The sequence below is a fragment of the Epinephelus moara genome, chromosome 14, assembly GCF_006386435.1.
Source record: "Epinephelus moara isolate mb chromosome 14, YSFRI_EMoa_1.0, whole genome shotgun sequence".
Classification (NCBI taxonomy): domain Eukaryota; kingdom Metazoa; phylum Chordata; class Actinopteri; order Perciformes; family Serranidae; genus Epinephelus; species Epinephelus moara.
Window position 1 is genome coordinate 286060 of NC_065519.1, and position 19579 is coordinate 305638.

At 43.6% G+C, this 19579-nt stretch overlaps 1 protein-coding gene across 3 annotated transcripts in view; it reads right to left on the reverse strand.

Moving 5' to 3' along the window:
- The window catches only part of atrn (attractin), a 192842-nt gene that overhangs the window by 25899 nt on the left and 147364 nt on the right, over positions 1-19579 (reverse strand). For all 3 annotated transcript variants that reach the window (XM_050062097.1, XM_050062096.1, XM_050062098.1), the window contains one exon: positions 15664-15742. In XM_050062097.1, coding sequence (XP_049918054.1) covers positions 15664-15742 — 79 coding nt within the window. The remainder of the gene's footprint in view (positions 1-15663; positions 15743-19579) is intronic.

Consider the following 19579-nt stretch of genomic DNA (forward strand, 5'->3'; position numbering starts at 1 on the left):
GGTCTAAAATAAAAACCACAATAGCTTGAAAATTTATTCTCTTTGCGGCTGAAAGCTGAGACCTTTGTCTCCCCCGTCATCCTGTCACGACCTTACGTTACCTCGCCCTGCCTGCAGTGCAAATGTATTTTTTTGCTGTAATTACGTCAGAATTTCCCGGTAATGGCTGCTGGAGATCGGGGTTTGCATAATCCTGTATTATATCGATCTAAAATAAAAACCACAACAGCGAGAACATTTAATCTTTTGCAGCAGAAAGCTAAAGGCAAAAACACATCGGAGGCAAAAAATACGCCGGTTATATTCGATGCACAACCCCACACTGGCAGCAGCTAGACGTGTGTAAGCGCTCCTGGCAGACCGCCCTGCAGCACTTCACACCACTGTCCTATTTCCAGCCTCACTGCCCCCAGAATCAGCCCCCAGCTCCCGTAGCAGCTCTTCTTCTCTGCTCCTGCAGCAGCTCGACTCCTCTCCTCACCATGGATGAATAAAGAGAACTCTGTAGCTGTTGCTGTGTCTCATGTGTGACGAAGAATCAATGAGGAGAGACTCGTTGTTTAGCTCAAGAAATATCTCGAGCTAAACGACCCACAGTCCCGTCATTATAAAGACAGCGGTCAAAAAGAGATCGGCTCTTCAGGTGAGAAACCAACTTTAACTAGCAGCTGTCCACACATGATGTTAAGCTAACGCTAATGGAGGAAGTTCAGATCTGTCAGTAAAAGTAGTAAGAACTTTGTGTGGTCGTCTGTTGACGAGCTGCAGCATGACGTGTCCAGTGTGTGGTAGGAGTGGCACGTGACACACATCACATGACGTGTGGTGGCTCCGGTGTGTTTTCAGCTTTAGGCTTCTGTCTTATCATCACGTTGTATGGTGCTGACGTTACCACACTACGTGACGTGTGTTAAAAACATGCGGCGGTGCCAGAGGGACAATGATAAATCCATTAAAAGGCCTTTTTACTTTGCTCATAAAAATGATCATATCTCAAAAACTAAATAATGTTTACAGTTCAAATAACTTATGGAGTGTTAAGTAATATTTTGTTCATGTTTCTACATTAAAAAATCTTTTGGAACAATATGATTTGTGGATTCATTTTGTAAAATCTGATGAAAAAATATGTCAGATTTTCATATTATTGTTATTTTAATGGCACATTTTCAATTCTTTAATCAATTATTCTGGTTTATTGACTAACATAACCTTTTAGCTCAGGTTGTACAGATTTGAGGGATTTAAAACATTTGAAGATACTCAAAAATAAAATACCAGTGTAAGCACTGCTGTTTCTGTTGTAGAGTTTAAAGGGTTAAACATTCAGGCAGCAAGATTCTCATTTTAGCCGACACTAATTCATCTTATTTATTAGTTTGTTTGTTTGTTGTTGTTGTTGTTGTTGTTGTTGTTGTTGTTGTTGTTATATGTTTTGTAGTGCACTTCATTAAAACACATTTTAAATCTTACTCACAAACTTTCTTGGTTAACTGAAGTTTTTGTTTCGAAGGTGTGTGTGTGAGTGTGTGTGTGTGTGTGTGTGTTAGGAGGAGGCAGAGGGAGCGTGCACGTGTTTATGTACATGTGCCATGGAGCAGCAGGAGCAGCCGGGATCGCTGAAAGGTGCGGACAGGGTCGGCGATGGCACGGGTCAGAGGTCACACAGTTCTCTCCATCAGCGGAGGTGGGAAACGATGGGGACAGACAGGAGAGGACGGAACGAGGCGAGGAGGAGCGGTGACACGGCCCCCCTTCCTCCCCCCTCCCCCGCCCTAATACTGAGGGTCAGCAGTCTGCGGAGGCAGAGGGCACGGACACAAGGACGACGCCACGGAGCCGCTTAGCAACTTTTATAGCCAGTTCTGACTCATCCTCACCTTCTATATCGGACCGTCCAAGAGGAGACGTGTTTTAATAATATGGCCACTGGTGTACGGTCAGGTGTATCTGCCTGTGTATCAGTACTACAGGTATACTACTGACTAACACGCCAGAATTTAAAGGAGCTATTTCATGTTAGGAACTGTGTATTTATTCTGTTAGATATTTATTATTCATTATCTGTAACTGTTGATCCTTTTAAGGGTCGTTGGGGGGTGGAGTCTGTCCCAGCTGACACAACCCATCCTCACTGTGACCTCGTCACATGTCCACGTTTGGTCATGGACTTTCCACGTCCACATATGACGTCCAAGGTACCCTGGGTGTGTTGGTTGTTGACGTTCTGGGACGCCGTGTCAACTTCAGCCTGTTACATGCATTGTCTGTTTTCAAAATACACTTCTGTTTTCACAGGAAATGTACAGTTTACATACAGTCTCTTTCAAAATAAAAGTACTACGTCAGTACAACACCACCAACTGATGTTTTTTTCCTTCAACAACACACACGTGGTCACATTTAGCCGACACACACACGTGGTTGGGTTTAGGACAAAAGAACAGGGTTTGGCTTTACAATCTTACAGGAAGTGAACACCAGCTTCCTGGGTGAGAGTCGGTGGTTGTTGGACCCGCCCACCACCCCTCCTGCCCGCCCTAGTTGGACTTCTGCCACCTTAACTTTCGTTGCTGTCCCACTGTGTTTCACCCTGGCTTCGTTGGGCGCCTAAACAATAACCAACAATACGCGGGGACCAGCCACGCATCATGCCGATGTGAAAGGACGCCTTTTTTCTGTCTGTGTCTGACGCTGGAAGTCACTGACCAAGCGGCGGTGTTTGACAACTTCAGAGTGAGACCTGGTTGTCTTGGACTGCGGTTCAGGTCTCACACCTCCAGTGGGTCATCAGTGAAGGTTAAGAGTTAAGGGATTATTTTTAGATGAGCCTCTATGATGTGATTCAGTAAAATCCTGCACAGTTTACCTTTAAACTTTCTCTCATCAGCGGCTGGTAATCCCAGCAGCATCTGCAGCTTTAAGGCGCAGCTCAGCCGCCTGCAACACGCACACACATGATAAAAGCAGAGTTTTCTGAATAGAAATGAGCACGGCAGTTAATTAGAGCAGAGATCCAGCAGAAGCATCCTGTGGCGGGGTAATATATCATGATGCAAAATACTGTAATAATAGCAGCGCTTTAACATTCACTCTTTTCGCCTTTGGACAGAAAAAGATCTGGTTTCACTCCTGACTGTAGCACCCAAAGAGATTTCTGGTCAGAGTGTGAGTTCTGAAAAGCCTGCGCCACGTAACAGTTGAGTCATATGTATTGATTCATAAAGGTCAGGTTACTGCCTGACTCTGTGGTGCATGGCGCCGCGAGTCTTTGATGTTCATGTCGGTTTTCACAGTGTTTCTTTCTCCTCACTGTTAAACTCTGGTTCTTACTGTAGCTCCTCAGAAACACGCTCATCATGACAGCGTGTGTATTTACCCGACATCCATCGCCGCCCTAACGCAGACATACATCACACATAACGTGACACATATTAGACGTGTATTGCACCCTGAGGCATTGACGGAAATGCAGAATGTGATAATGTTCCTGATCGTTGCCGCGGCAACTCACATGATTAACTGTGTTGTAGATTCTGTAAACTACGCCAGAGGCAGGCCGCCGGGAGGAGGCAGGGAGAGGAAGTGGCTTAAACGTCTCCAGATACCCTCACATATTTATTACCCCATTAAGCTGCCCCCCCCCGATCACCACCTCCCTCCGCTATAAATATGAGCGTCAGCCGAGGTGTCAAGGCTCAAGCTCCCGTTAGAAATACCTGCTATTATGTCATAAAATGAGTGGAGAGCTGCTCAACGGCCTGTGATGTGTAAACTCTCCCTCTTTCTCTCTGGTCTGATGTTGTACAGCTGAGGTTGGGGGGTGTTAATGAAGTGATGTGCGAGGTACGGCGCGCCCCTCTGAACACACACATATTTCCCCTCCCGGGAACCGACCGCCACCGTTTCACTTCTCCCTTTGATGGCTGTGTGAGGGAAAGTTTACAGTCCACACATAAAAGTTTCCAAAGAGCGGCAGCAGATCAGAGGAGAGATCTGAGGCTTTAACAATACAGGTCACTGTGAAACTGCTGCGCTCTCTGAAGTCAGACTTTCACTGGCTCTATCAGAGTGTATTAACCTGAGAGTTCACTGGTGAAGAAGCAATAAATGTACTGTTGTAATCCTGATTGTAAGCAGCTCATAATGTACAAGAAGGTGTGACAGCAGAATGAATACACCAGTTCAGTTCTTCTGAAGTTTGTCTGGGTTTCTGAGTGTGTTGTGACACTAGGGTTGCAAAGGGATGAGATTTTCATGGTACCATAACCATCTCAGAAAAACAGTTTTCAGAATTGATATTATTACCAGTCAGAATGATCCTTAAAGACTGAAAACAGAAGGTTTATTGTTGGTTGAATGTTTTAATACTATAATTAAAACTTGAATCCATTTTGTTCATGAAAGTTTGTGTAAAAAGTCTCCTTTTAGAAGATAACTCAAATAGACTGTGAGAGTCTGGCAACCTGTCCAACCTGGTGTCCAACAACCACCGACTGTCACCCAGGAGGTCGGTGTTCACTTCCTGTAAGGTTGTAAAGACAAACCCTGTTCTTTTTTCCTAAACCCAACCACGTGTGTGTGTTGTTGAAGGAAAACCGACGCACCGACGTGAAGCTTTTATTTTGAAAGAGACTGTATGCACACTGTACATTTCCTGTGAAAACAGAAGTGTATTTTGAAAACAGACAATGCATGTAACAGGCTGAAGTTGACACGGCGTCCCAGAACGTCAACAACCAACACACCCAGGGTACCTTGGACGTCATATGTGGACGTGGAAAGTTCAAGTAAAAAGTGAAGTGGCGAGCGGCTGCAGTGTTTCATCCAAAGATCAACATTTTTTATCTCTTGGAAAAAAACAAACAAAAAACCTTGAACATGCAGAGCTGAGCGCAGAATAAACTCTGGCTGCTTTGTCACGCTGCTGGCATTTGTAGCGTAGCTCAAATACACAACGCTCACATTGCAAATAATTTAAAAAATATGTTGACCTCAGGGAAACACACTCAGGTGGACACGCCCCTTTCTGCATCGAATCAACGCCGTGCTCATTTGGACTAAAAGGCAGCTGCCTTTCATGGCACAAAATGGCTCCTGTTTTTCGGGTCTGTCTTTTGCCATCTGGCAGCTCGAGCTCCTTCAAAGGGACCGTCAGGTCTCAGAGGAAGCTTTGATTCAGAATCACACAGTACTCGCACGCACGCACACACACACACACACGCACACACACACACACACAAGCCCGTCTATGCAAACAGATGCACAGCAAACACACACGTGAGGAAAAACATGCACCTGAACACTTTGAAACCACAACAGGTGGGCTCAAAAACCTCCGCCAGTCACAGCAGGTGTTCAGCCGCAACCACGGCGAGAGGAACCTCACACACACACAGTCCTCGGCTTTTTTCTACTCTGTGCAGAAACACACACCTGAAAACCTGTCAGCACCAGAGCATAAAGTTACTGTGCTGGAAAGAAGCATTGAGCTACACAGGAGCAAACACAGGGACTCAAACTCGGCTCGGCCACGTGCTCGAGAGCATTTACAGTATGTTCATTTATGAGCTGGACACTGTGCACAAACACACACAGCTGGTGATAAACTGACATCTTGACGCCTTGAACAAACCACCCCTCCCTTCAGATGGTCCATGTGAACTCAAACAAATGGACTATTTTTGATTGTGATCCCTTAAAATGAATGCAGACATGAAGTGTTCTAGGATTTATTAACGTGTGGTATAATCACATTGCTTTAAAGGTAAGAGCTGTGTATGTGCGCAGGTAGCTCAATGTTGCAGTCAGGCGGTTCTTGTGTGTATGAAACAGACTCCTGTCGGTGCCTCTGCACAGTTTCACTGTGTTTTACGGTCGACATTAGCAGTTACCTGAGAAGAAAAGCCTTTTGTTTGTTCTGCATTGAGCTGAAACCTCTACACCCTCTGTATTGTGCACTAAGTGCTTCATTTTGCACAGATTTCTCACTCTCTAAACAGCCTCATTAAGACTAAAAGTTCTCTGTAGGAGATTTTTGGCCTCGTGCAGAAACACACTCTTATATTTCTCTTAATTTTCTGTGAAGAGAAAAAACAAGAGAATCAACTCGTTCTGAACAATGACTGTAAAAAGAGGGTCTGTCAGGCTGGAGACACTGTCACGGTAATGTGACCGTAAATGTTTAAGACCCATCAAATCTGAATTTAAATTAAACACCTTTTAAGTAATATTAATATTATTTCTTTTTTAAGAAATATTTTCTTATATTAACTGAATTGAGACATTTTATGACTTTTAAAGGACCTGTAGACACCCTGCTATATTATCCGTTTTCATCTGTGTATGTGACTGAGAGCAACAAGGTCAGATTCCTTGTATGTGGACAAACTTAGTTGGACGTTAAAGTAGATTTTGCCTCTAATTATTTCATAGAAACTGCTGAGCAGCTAAAACAGTCAGAAAAAGTTGATTCCAGCTGTTTCTAGTTCCTTTCATAAAGAGCGAACAGTGACATTTACATTTTGAGGCTCAAGCTAACACTGTTATCCAGAGCACCGTACACTGAGTGTGACAACACAATGAGCTTACACTGCGCACAGTCTGACGACACGCAGCCGGGAGCAGGAAGTCCAAGCATCAGGGCTGCAGCCATGAGTTCCTCTGACCCTGCACTGAAAATCCACCGGCCACCATTTGCCACTGCAGCGGCCTAAGTGAGGTGAGTGTGGGCATAATTAGCTGCAAATGTGTGTCACTGTACGGCTGATGCAAGCGGCGAGTAACACTCAAGGATCCGGGATGAATGTGGGAACGAAGCCTGGAGGGGACAGCGCTGAAAAGAACACAACGGTCCCAGTGTCAGGGAAGCAGCGAGAGCCGGCCTTGCCGAAAACATGATTAGCTTTCTGTTTGCCCAAAATTATGTGTCACGATGCGTGTGTGTGTGTGTGTGTGTGTGTGTGTGTGGTACATGTGTATGCATGAAGCAGGTCTGCTCTGTGTAAGTGTTTCTGCATGAGTAGGACGAGGTAATTAAAGTTAAACCCAAACTAGAAATGAGACTCTGCACAGTTTCATGAACAAAACTCATTTCCTTTCTTCATTTGTGATATTGTTACGTTGGTGTTTAGTTTCATCGACATATAACTCAGAGTATATGACATCACTCTCAGCTGCAAACACTGGATGTGTGTGACATGATGAGAGTCTGAAATCAGAGGACAAGATCTGGATTCTGAGCAGTAAAACAAAACTTTACCTGCAGCAGAATATAAGAATATTATTCCCAAACATAATTCTTCACACATAAAACATGTTTCCTTTATGGTCTCTGTGTCTCTGGAGGCTGCTTCAAAATCTGTTGTTCCTCTGTGATCCAGTGACGTCAGTGGTGCTCAGACAAACTATGAGCTGTTTCAGCTTGTGTTTCTAGTCTCTACCTCTGAGTACTGGGGGGCTCTAGGTGCATTATTTGACCCACCTGAAGAACCTGAGCTGCAGAGAGCGGCTGTGGCTACAGCTGAGCCGTACAAGAGAGCATCGCCAACGGGGGGACCATCCAGAACCTGAGCTGCAGAGAGCAAACAGCCACCGATGGGACCTTTGCTCAAATTACCCTCTGATGCTAGCTACACTCTACTGTCAGCTGAGAGCCCAGTTTGAATGAGGTGTTTCAATGTATCTTCATTCACTGGTTGTTGGGCTAACTGTGGCTGAATGTTGGGCTAACTGTAAATGTTGGGGTAACTGTGGCTGAATGTTGGGCTAACTTTAAATGTTGGGCTAACTGTGGCCAAATGTTGGGCTGTGGCTGAATATTGGGTTAACTGTGGCCAAATGTTGGGCTAACTGTGGCCAAATGTTGGGTTAACTGTGGCTGAATGTTGGGCTAACTCTGGCCAAATGTTGGGTTAACTGTGGCTGAATGTTTGGCTAACTGTAAATGTTGCGTTAACTGTGGCTGAATGTTTGGCTAACTGTAAATGTTGGGTTAACTGTGGCCAAATGTTGGGGTAACTGTGGCTGAATGTTGGGCTAACTGTGGCTGAATGTTTGGCTAACTGTAAATGTTGGGGTAACTGTGGCTGAATGTTGGGTTAACTGTGGCTGAATGTTTGGCTAACTGTAAATGTTGGGGTAACTGTGGCTGAATGTTTGGCTAACTGTAAATGTTGGGTTAACTGTGGCCAAATGTTGGGCTAACTGTGGCTGAATGTTGGGGTAACTGTGGCTGAATGTTGGGGTAACTGTGGCTGAATGTTGGGCTAACTGTGGCCAAATGTCGGGCTAACTCTGGCTGGTTTTTGAGCAAACTGTGGCCAAATGTTGGGCTAACTGTGGCCAAATGTTGGGCTAACTGTGGCCAAATGTTGGGCTAACTGTGGCCAAATGTTTTGGCCCCCCGTTAAAGGGTTTTTTTTGGGGAGTTTTTCCTGATCAGCTGTGAGGGTCATAAGGACAGAGGGATGTCGTATGCTGTAAAGCCCTGTGAGGCAAATTATGATTTGTGATATTGGGCTTTATAAATAAAATTGATTGATTGAATTGAATTGTTGGGCTAACTGGGGCTGAATATTGGGCTAACTGTGGCCGGTTAAATTGATGCCATGTTTTCCAGATTTCTAGCTGAACAGTGAAATAAGTTATTTCAGAAATCTTTACTTTTTGTCAACAAATCTGCATTTGTGACGCTCACCTTCACATTTTTTATAAACTCCCTCATCATCACTTTAGCTTTTGAAAAGAACTGTAAATGGTAAACTGATTATTTGGGTCCTGATTTTTGGGACAGAACTTTTTCCCTCCATCACCTGAAGCTCAACAGAAATATATGCTGACTTCCAGAAAGAGGTCAAATTAAAAACTAACGGCAGCAGCGCCACGACTACCAGAAGGAAGGGCAATGATGTCACAGAGAACATCATTATTAGGACTCCCCTCAGAGACGGCTGCGCTCTGCTCGTGTGTCTGCAGCATTAAAGTGCAGCCACCTCTAAGAAGGAGATTCATCTTTACAGAGAGGGAGGGTCATTACGGCTGCCACCTGCTGCTTGAACTGCAGGAACTTAAACGTACCTGCGCTCCATGAATTGGCTGCTTTGTACATTTTCACTTTGACTAAAATAACCAACACGCCTTCTCAGTGTGAATCTGATCGTCATGTTTCAGATCATTTGAGGCATTAAAATTCAAAACTACAGGATTCAAAGGAATTTTTCAAGAAAGGACTACAAAGCCTAAAAAGCAATATTTCCAGACTTAATTTTAACGCTGTACATGCTGGAGGAAGGACTCACTGAACCCATCATTATTCCACAGTAAAGAAAAAAGCCTTCTGGGTTGTTTCCATTTCTTTAAACCACTCACAGTTGTTTTAGGTGGTGTTAAACTCATGATACAGCAACAGTGCCCTTGAAAACAAAGTGTCTGGATTTAGTGGAAAGGGAGACAAGCTGTGTCTGAAATAGACGGCCAATGACGGCCTTACAGGTACAGTCTACATCCTGTGAGCCAACTACTGCAGCATTCACAGATCAGATTGACAAACATTATTGTATCTATAAACTGTCCTGTCTAACACTTAGGACTCTTTACAGGAAGTACCCAGCATGTTGAAACGCTGTATGAGTCACCATCGTGACTGTCTTACAGCATTTTGGAGACGTGATGCAACAACTCGCTTCAGTCTCAAATCCATGCATGAGGGTTTTAAAACAATGAACTTGCATCATCTCATTCACAGCTGAGGCGCCTGAGTGCTGCAAACACTTGATACGTGACACCTCAGGTTTGGCGAGTTCAAGAGTCTTGTTAAATTGAGAATCTACGTGTACGTGATGCAGGTTGACGCCACCCACAGCACACATCCTCCTCACCACCCGTCTCACCTGGAGGAGAAAGGACGCTTTCACAACTGTAACCCATAACGAAGACGTTTTAAAAATAACCATCATCATCCTCACTGTGACCTCATCACATGTCCACGTTTGGTCATGGACTTTCCACATCCACATATGACGTCCAAGGTACCCTGGGTGTGTTGGTTGTTGACGTTCTGGGACGCCGTGTCAACTTCAGCCTGTTACATGCATTGTCTGTTTTCAAAATACACTTCTGTTTTCACAGGAAATGTACAGTTTGATACAGTCTCTTTCAAAATAAAAGCACTATGTCAGTACAACACTGCCAGTTGATGTTTTTTTTCCTTCGACAACACACACACGTGGTTGGTCAGTACAACACTGCCAGTTGATGTTTTTTTTCCTTCGACAACACACACACGTGGTTGGGTTTAGGAAAAAAGAACAGGGTTTGGCTTTACAATCTTACAGGAAGTGAACACCGGCCTCCTGGGTGAAAGTCCGTGGTTGTTGGACCATCCACCACCCCTCCTGTCCTACTCAGACTTCAAACCTCTTAGTTTTCGTTGGTCTCCTGTCGTTTTTACCCCTCATGCTGCCGGGAGCCGTTAAACAATAACGGTAACCGGCCACATATCATGCCAATGTGAAAGAACGGCTTTTTTCGTCGGCGTCTGACGCTGGACGTCACTGACCAAACGCCAGTATTCAACGACTTCAGAGTGAGACCAGGTTTGTGGTGGTCGCACAGATCGCTGCCATCTCCAGCACTGTCTCCGTTAAAAGGTACAATATAACGACTTCCTGTAACGTCACCATGTTTGTTGCTGTCAGAAACGTTTGACTCCGCCCTCTAGTGCCATCTAGTGGATGTATCCATGTAAACATAAAGGACGTGTGTGGGCAGTGACGGTTACAGCGCTTAAAATTAATATTTCGGCATGTAAAGGAGGATAAATGAGCCTTCAGTAGAGCCCAGGCTGGTTCTATGAAAGCTGTTTTAACAAACCCTCCTGTTGGGGAGTTTAATCTCGGCCCCACAGTTTCCTGTAACCTCCCCGCTCCTCTTTACAAAGGTCCACCGCTAATTCTGTTTAAAGGCCGGCCTGTGGAGGGTCCAGCTGGACGGCAGCGGCTGGGTGCTGGAAAGAGGGCGAAGTGGGAGCAGGTGAGGGGGGATGTTAAGAGGCATCCCGAGGTGAGGGTGATGACAGCACTCTTGGGCGAGGTCACAGCCGAAAGGCACTTCAGCCGGCGCGCTGAGCGTGAAAAGCACAAACCAAAAGTTCACATCCAGCACAACAATAGCTCGTCTGCCCTCAGATGCTGGCAGAGAAACACACTCCCACATGCACACAACCTTTCAGCCACTCGTTCAAAAGGTGGTTCAAACCCTTCAGGAAACGCACTATGAAAATTCATTTTGTCATTTTTATTTTTCAGGGAGCAAAAATTCAATATGCAAAAAACTGCACTCACACTGACTGCTTATAGTTTCCACATCACTTTAGTTAGCTGACCTGCTGCTACATGCTAACCCTGCTATAAATAGCTCAAACAGCCAGATATCACTCAGGAAGTCGGTCTGACCGTCCGGCTCGTCATGCCGCATCGTCAGCCCACTGAGAGCTCGTCCTATTTCCTTTTACTTGGACAATGACTTAAAGAAATGAAGTCATAAAGTGAGCAGATCTATTGTGGCTGCTGTCATCTTAGGAGGAATAAACCAATCACACTGGAGCTTTGTCAGGATGCCTGCTTTCTGTCCATCAGCACTGGGAATTTTGAAAAAGTGGGTTAACGTCACCGACGCTTAAAACCTGCAGTGCATCACATAATACTCCCCCAGCCTGTTTCCTGATCCACAGGTTCGACACGGACAGCTTCATGTGTGATTTTTCCTCCTATGAATCAATAAATGAATTAATATTTTTACTCTAATTTTGGTTTTGCAGAATTGTTACACAACCTGAAAATTGTCTGTCATTTTCATCTGTCGTGCACCCTGCAGAGCTTCCCACAGTTCGGCAGATTGCTTTGGCATCCTGTGTTCAGTCCTTTCAAAAAATTATTGACTTTTTCCAGTTGACTCAGTGCAGCTTGAAAGACACCATGTGCTGTGCCATAGGAGCAATTAATTATGGTCACTGCACTTCAGTAATGCACTTTCAGTGACTGACAGCCTCAAATAAAATGCTGTTTATAAAATCTTTTGGAAATACTGGAGCGTTAGAAACGCTGTGATGTTCATGAATCGACACATCTGCAGGTTTGGAATTAAAATTCACTTCATTTATGCATCTGGACGGTTACTGTTCTGATTATTACATCATTATCTCACTTGATTCAAATGTGATTCCTGCAAATGTTCTGTATGTCAGTATGTTTTGGCTGTTCTAAGTATAGGAGGAACGTATTTTAAACTAGAACCACCACCCTGTGGTTGTATGACTCCGCCCACCAGTCCACCTTGTGGTTGTGTGACTCCGCCCACCAGTCCACCCTGTGGTTGTATGACTACGCCCACCAGTCCAGTGTCTCTGACAGTCTCCATCCATGTCAGTGAAAACATGGATGCTTCACACACAGAAGATCTATACAATCAGCACAGTTTCAAGATTAGAGTCACCAATTCAGTATCTGACCAAATGTCTCCCCTTCTGTTCCTGAGATATGACGTTAAAACATGATGATGTCACAGTCAAGCTGACCTTTGACCTTTTGACCTTCATTATTTTATCCTGTCAGACATTTGTGTCAAGTTTGGTCAGAATTAGTGAATGAATTCTTCAGTTATGGCCAAAAATATGTTCTATGAGGTCACACTGACCTTTGACCACAAAATTCTAAACATTTCATCCTAGAGTCCAAGCAGACGTTTGAGGTGAGATGGACACGAGGTCACAGTGACCTTTGACCATTGGCCACCACATTCTAATCAGATCATCATTGAGTCCAAGTGAAAGTTTGTGCCAAATTATTATTTTATCTTGATAGACATTTGTGTGAAGTCTTGTCAAACTTGGTATATGAATTTTTGCGTTATTGCCATAAAACAAGGTTGATGAGGTCACACTGACCTTTGACCAACAAAATCTAATTGATTCATGTTGAGTCTAAGTGGATGTTTGTGCCAAAATTGAGGAAATTCCCTCAAGGCGTCCTTGAGATATCGCTTTCACAAGAATGAGATGGACACAAGGTCACAGTGACCTTTGACCACTAAAATCTCCTCAGTTCATCATTTAATCCAAGTGGACCTTTGTGCCAAATTTAAAAAAAAAAAAAGACAACTGTTTGGGCTTTTATTGCCTTTATTAGAGTGGAGCTAAAGTGACAAGAAAGCAGGAGAGCGAACGGGGATAACATGCAGCCACAGAATCGAAACCCAGCTGCTGCAAAGGACTCAGCCTACATGGGGCCAACACTCTACTTGCTGAAATAGAGGCCGTCCTGTTTGTGCCAAATTTGAGGAAATTCCCTCAAGTTGTTTTTGAGATATCGCATTCACAAGAATGTGGCTGACACAAGGTCACAGTGACCTTTGCCCACCAAAATCTAATCAGTTCGTTGTTGAATGGTGTGGACGCACAGACAAACAGACTAACGGATGGACAACCCAAACACATATTGCCACCAGCCACGGCTATCACTACACCCATTAAAGGCTTTAAACCATGTATTCAGCCTCAGTTCCTCTGAATGATTTGAGGAACCAAATGACAAAATCTTGTAATGTAATAACTCAAATCTCCTCAGAAACAAACAGAGAGACGCCACAGCGAGCTCTGTGCTGGTCAGCATTCATGCTGCTGTTTGTTGAGTGATCTGCAGTTTATGTAATTTAAAGATTTCTTTGGGTAGTCTTAGAAAAAAAAAACTCACAGCAATCACACCAGCCAGAGATAAAAGCTTCTATGAGGTTCTTCGCCTGTCAGAAAAATGGCTGTACTTCAAATGAGGATAGAAAAGCACAAAAGTAAAGGCTTGATGTTTTGTTCCCACGATTCTGAGCTGATGCACCGGGTCTTCGCTCCAGGAATTAAAACAGTGACTCATCTCTGCTCAGTTTGAGGGAAGAAACTGTGCAACACAATCGGCAGGATAAATGTTGGCACTGTGCGTTTCTGGAAACCACGGATACGTTATGTTTGTGCGGGATTATGTAACAGATATGTTGAAACTTTAAACAATGCTGAGGTTAATGTGTGGTCATGTTTAGGAACATGGTTTTGGCTTAAGTAATCAGTTTTGATGGCACAATTGCGACTGGGAATGCAGCCGTGTCGTGCAAAAAATCAACTGGTTTTATTGTTCTAGCTCAGCAGCTGTTTCACCTGTCCTCATACCGTCCACCATCCCCTCCAAAGTCTATATACTTAGGGTGCTTTCACACCTGCCCTGTTTGCTTTGGTCTAGTTGAACTCAGGTGTGTTTGCCCCCTCAGTGCGGTTCGTTTGTGCAGGTGTGAACACACCAAAGCAACTGGACTGAGACCTTCTTGAAGAGGTGGTCTCAGTCCGGTTCCAAAGGAACTCTGGTGCGGTTGGTTTGTGGTGAGAAGGTGTTCCGACCTGGATGTGAAGCAACTGCAGTCACATGACACATTGTTTGGGTTAAACATGAGCATGTTACAGTCCTGGAGGATTATTAATGTGCACCTCCTCCTGTACTGCCTTAATATGCACATTCAGCACATCCAATGCATCAAAACATTGTTTTCTAGTTGGAGCCGCGCCTCGTTTTCAAACTGTATGGTTTGACTAAAATGAACAATGACAGCAATATAGTCCACGATGAGCAGCGCTAAAATCAACCTGCGTAGTTGTCCCTCCATTGTGACATTAGAAAGTGTCACATTTATCTTGCAAGTGTACTCTTCTTCAACGTTTGCTTTACTTCCTGGATTTTTCCCACATGGAAATTCTGACCAATCAAGAGCAGCTTTCTCACACAAGGCATTTGATCTGGTCCTCTTGTAAATGCTGCCGTGAGAACACGAACCAACTCTAGGCAATTATACAACTTTGGAACAACATGAGTCCCTGATTCAGACCAGAGGAGACCACTCTAGGGCTGACAGCAGCCTACAACTATTCGTTAACTAAACACAAAGAACTAAACAGATGAGGGTCAGATGAGTAACTGGAGTGCTTGCAGTGCATTTGTTTTTCCTGAGCAGTTCTCTATCCACAGGAGAGACGGGGTTCATGGAAGTTTCAAGGGTAGAAGTTGGGTTCAAAGCAAAAAAAAAAAATCAAAAATAAATCACAGTTCAGCTACTGTCTTTGATTCTCTGCTTCCTTGTTATAATTTAATGACTTTTTAACAGCTGACACAGTTTAAAGGAGGAAAACAAACACAGACTGAAGAAAACAGTCGACTTGGACAGACCGAGATAAGACACAATATCTCCTGATCCTCTCAGTTAAAAATGTTTTATTATCGTAAACCCGGAGATCTAAGAACACACATTGCTAATTCAACTCTGGAAAGGAAAACCAATCAAAGTATTTCAGCTCATTCGACTGTCTGTTTATCTTGCGTTGTAGCTGTGGTGCAGAGATGCATGTTGCAGTGTTGTGTGATCCATTTACAGAGGCTTCCTCTGAGGATCTTTATACTTCAGGTGTGAAACCTCAGTCTCGTCTTTTTTAATCAACACTGACTAAAGACGTAAAACCTGAGCAGCAGCTTTATGGCACCACAACGTTTCCAAACACCAGCTGAGTTTCGGTGGTCGTTCATTTACCCACCAGAACAGCCAGCGTGTCGTTGTCAGTGTGAGCCTTGGACTTACCTCTCGTCGCCGTGACGCCCAGCAGCTTTGTTTGATCTTCCAAACCACAGCGGCCACGAGGAGCAGGGACAGGAAGCAGCTATGGACAGACAGGAAGTGAAGGAGACCATTAAAAAAGGGAGGAAAAGATGGATTAATGTGAAGGAGAAATCTAAAAGTGTTTGAGGTCCGCTTTGTATCAAAGAAGTGCACGACTGTCATACACAGACTGATCAGTGACAGTGTTTGACAGATCAGCTGATTACATCTGTCTGTGTCATTAATGAATGAGCCAAAGGTTCAAAACTTGTGGACCTTCAGTTTTGTTTTCTGCCTCCTGCTCTGCCACGATAAGTATGACCTTTACTCGTTTCAACACATCACTGCAGGCTGTCTTTCCAACAGCATGTTCTCAGGATCTGCAGGTATCAGACAATTAAATTTAAAGTGCTGCCCTCTGGAAATTGAGGATTCAAATCATCAGTTGGAGGCCGCTAACTCAACTCAGATTCTCAGAAGTCGAGCAGTCATTTTTTTCTTCTTTTTGTTGTTTTATGTTTGTTTTGTTTCAGTGTGCAGTTCAGCCGACTTCTGGGGACGCTTTGCTGCCGAATTTCTAATTTCTACACAGTACCTTGAAGAATGTTGATATTCAGAACTATGTTCAATACCAGAGGGAAAAAAGTGACAGCAAAAGCATTAATGTTATTTATTCTTTTAATTAAAAGACTAATATAACACGGAAATAAGACGAAGACAACAGCTTTTTTTCCTCGGACCAGAGCAGAGAGCAGCAGACTGTAGGAAATATTGACAAAAATTTAGCACTAACTTAAATGCTTCAATCGTTGCCATGGTAATCAATGTCCAAATCAGTGTTAGACAATTTGACCATCTGTAACAGGCGTACATCTTCGTTAGTAAGATGTCGAAAAAGTCAACTGCGAACAGTTTCAAGACTGACAAAGATGACCCCCAACTGGAATATCAAAAAACAACAACCAGTTTGGTAAATCAGAAATCTGACAGTAACATCTCGGTCATCTTGCAAAGTATTTTGTCCCGGTTACTTTTCACACACAGATGGCGCTATAGAGCCGCTACCAAGTCCTTTCTTTACGCCTCCTTTGTATTTTCCACAAAACCAAACGACGGTGACATCATGTGGCTCCAGTGTGTGATGTCAGACAGCATGCCGTCATCACAGAATCAAAAGAGGCGTGACATGTAACACAACAGCGTCAGCCTCCAGTGTGACATATAACATACGAGTCAGCAGCTCTTTATAAACAATAACAATGACATCACATGTCAATAACAATCATTTAGCGTCGCTGTTATATGGCGGCTGATCTCGTCCTCTGCTCGGAGGGTAAGGAGCTCCTGGACCTCTTTGTTTTCAGCTGCTGTTCCTCTTCTTTGAGTTAGCTGCTAACTGCTAACAGCTGCTTTCTGAATCTCCCACAGAGGTTGGTCACACACATAACACAACATCAAAAGTCACACCTGTGCCGCCCATGATCCCACCCTAGCAGCTGTCCTGTTTTGGTGCCGTTACTACCTCTGATGCCGGATAAAAGACGCAACAACTCTGTCCCCCCATTCCAGGATTGCACCTTTTATGTAGAACAAGGGGAAATAACAGCAAGACTTTCCCGACCTGAAAAGGCAGAGTGAAGTGGCCTAAAGTAGCTAATTATTAAGGTTTTTTTTTTTTTTAGATACAATGACTGAAAACTGATGTTTCAAAAAAGCGTGTTCTTGTCTCTTCACCTGAGGCTTTGGTTAAGCTTCGATGCACCAAAACTAGTATTCAGAAGAGGCCTAAAATAATTGGTGTATTCTGTTTTGTGAGGTCACAGTGACCTTACACCATCAAAATTTCATCAGTTTGTCCTTGAGTACAATTGGACGTTTGTGCCAAATTTGAGGAAATACCATCGAGGTAAAGGTCAAAGTTCTTTATTGTCAAATGAGCAACGACTACAAGAGCAGTCGCTGTCTTTGAAAATCCTGGGTCCTCCAACAATGCAATTTAAAGACGTATAAAACATAATAATGATAATAATAAAATCACACCAGTAGAAACAAAAAGATAAACTAAATATGAGGATATTAAATTGTTTAAGTCATTATAAAGGATAAAATCTAATAAAATATGAGGTAATCTGTCGGAGCATGAATACACAGAATGAACCAGGAAGGTGCTCGGGTAAAATTCATATGCTTGGCACTATACAATACTATATATAATAGTAATAATAATATCAAATATTGAATGTTTATAATCTAAAAGGACGAGACAGTCACACAGGGACAACCTGAAAACATAAAGCCTCTGACCAACAGGCATAAAAACCTGGCCTGCTCTGCTCTGAGATCAAATATAGCACCCAACCTAAAAATATCTTCACAGTTAGAGTATATAAAACGAGCGAGGACGATGTGATTGGTTCACAGGGCGCAGGTGTGAAATGCTGGCAGACGGAGGAGGCAGCTGTTGGGAGAGTCCGAGAGGCCAACGACGCTTTGTACTCTCCATTTAATTACCGAGAGGTTCAGGAGGGTGGTAACACAGACGCACAACCTGTATCAACACCTGTATGTGCGCGCACACACACACACACACACACACACACCCAACACACTCTGACTTCATTTCATTTTACCTGCATGAAGGTTATTTTATTCCCTAATATTTATATCTGGATGATTCTCCTCTGAGTTTCGACATGAAGAAGCATCTTTGTCATCTTTATATTTTTGTTTTGTCTTCTTCTTGTGGCTCGATGAGATATTTTAGCGCTGTGGAATTTTTTACTTCATGTTTTTATTCTGTTTTTTTTTGTTTTTCAGCATTTGCGCAAATAAAATATAGAAAGAATCAAAACCCTGAGTGTTCTCCGCTCGCACGCAAGATCACCTTGAGGTGATGAAGGCAGGGGTGACATGTCTTGAGAGGTGGCTTTGTTGGCAGTGTCACTGTGTGTGTGTGTGTGTGTGTGTGTGTGTGTGTGTGTGTTCCTGCACTTCCTGTGGCTCCTTTCACACTTGCACTTAAGAAGCTGTGAAGACGACAGGTAAGGAAACCACAAAAATAAAGACAAAGACAGAAAATGTGTGTGTGTGTGTGTGTGTGTGTGTGCAGAGATGCATTAGAGGAAACATCTCCTGCGATCTGAACTTCATTCCCTAACTGTCATGCCTTTCGCTGATTTCCTGTCAGCCTTCCTGCGGCTCTGCGGCCCAGACCTCCCACATTTCAGCTCACGTTAGCATCATGCAACCAGCTGCTGATGAGCCGGGTATCAGCAGCGTCATGGCAAAACGCCGAAACATCAGTGATCCAAACATCATCTCAGATTTTCCTGCAGTGAAACATCCACTGTGACAATCGCCGTTTGCACATTTATGTTTTATGTCATCGAGGCTCAAACACAGAGTCTGCCCCCAAAACTAGAAAACTGAACTCTGAATTAAAATGCCAGAATAAGATAGAATAAATAAATGTTTATGTTGAGTTGCAAATAAATGAAGTTTATTTGGGGTTTTACAGACTAACGAGCTCCACTCTACATCAATTAAAACAAAGTGAACGCATCAATTTCCTCATAAAACTGTTCACAGTCTGTGATCTCCGTCAGAGCAGCTGATGTGATGTTTATGATCTCGTTTACAGTTCATACAGATAACACCCTGCGTTCACACTGAAATGCATCAAGTGCTGAACGTGACAGAAGAAAAAGGTCTTCATGATTTTAATTGGGTTCTATTTAAAGTTTGACTCATAAAGAAACACCAGCTTCAAATGTTATCAGTCGTCATCAGGAGCGTAGATATGAGGTCGTATTGCCCGACTCTGCTTCCTATATTTGCTCACATTTTGGTTGTAGTCATTCTGAAGTAATCAAAGGAGGGAGTCAGGTGATGTACGAGC